This window comes from Sinocyclocheilus anshuiensis, unplaced genomic scaffold (genome assembly GCF_001515605.1).
Source record: "Sinocyclocheilus anshuiensis isolate Anshui unplaced genomic scaffold, SAMN03320099.WGS_v1.1 scaffold541, whole genome shotgun sequence".
In the NCBI taxonomy this organism is placed as follows: Eukaryota; Metazoa; Chordata; class Actinopteri; order Cypriniformes; family Cyprinidae; genus Sinocyclocheilus; species Sinocyclocheilus anshuiensis.
Window position 1 is genome coordinate 77,743 of NW_015540873.1, and position 1,023 is coordinate 78,765.

At 29.2% G+C, this 1,023-nt stretch overlaps 1 protein-coding gene across 1 annotated transcript in view; it reads left to right on the forward strand.

The window, feature by feature from the left end:
- Positions 1-1,023, forward strand: part of LOC107688179 (type I inositol 1,4,5-trisphosphate 5-phosphatase-like) — an 81,981-nt gene that overhangs the window by 68,437 nt on the left and 12,521 nt on the right. The window contains exon 6 of the mRNA XM_016485776.1: positions 885-996. Coding sequence (XP_016341262.1) covers positions 885-996 — 112 coding nt within the window. The remainder of the gene's footprint in view (positions 1-884; positions 997-1,023) is intronic.

Genomic DNA, 1,023 nt, shown 5'->3' on the forward strand with positions numbered 1-1,023 from the left:
GAATAACATTATTATATCATATAATTTATACTATATTATAATTATTATATAATTTAAAGTAATATTAAAGTACGTCTTAAAACACAATTGAGTAACCGTCACAGTAGTTTTTGTTGTGTAGAGTTTATTTTGTGCTATGCTTATTATTAATTATTAATTTAAATTATATTATTTAAAGTACATTTTAAAACACTATTGAAAGTATACATCAGTAGTTTTTGCAAAAACATCCCATAAAGTCAAGAAAATAATTAATTATTTAAAAATATTATTTAAAGTACATCTTCAAACACACATGAAAATATGCATCTGGTGTACATAATTTATTTCATGCTAGAATGCATTATTTAAAGCAACACTGTTGAAAGTAGAAATAAAATGTGAAGAAAATAATATATATGTAAATTATATTATTTAAAATACAAGTATACATCACAATAGTTTTAGTTGTATTTAATTTCTTTTATGCACATTGAATAATAATTAAAAAATAATAATAAATGATGATTTTCATTAAATAAAAACGAGGTGTACGAGGTGTGTTGCATTGCATTACAGTAAAAAGAATTGAGAGGGAAATAAGAATAATGTCACAAATGACCCAAATGACCAAAAAATAGGCATCATTTTCAGAATGCAAAATAACGTTGATTTTGACGTGCATTATGAACGTGTGATTTCTGTGATTTCTGCTGCTGATTGTAGTTTTAGTCACAACAGAACATTTGCATTTGCAATAGCAGACGATGCATTTCACACAAACGCACAGACTCTGGTTATGATCTCATGCTGTAAAATTAAAATGCATTCATAATTTAGTGATTATGGATCACAGATTGACACCTCTGACCAATTATGAGTGAATACAGTGTGTGTTTGTGCAGTTATCCGTACAGTGAAGACTGCAGTCAGGGAAAGCAGTACATGAACACTCGATGTCCCGCCTGGTGTGACCGGATCCTTATGTCCGCCTCGGCCAAAGACCTGCTCGTAAAGGTGAGATGATTAAACCACAAAAGCTTC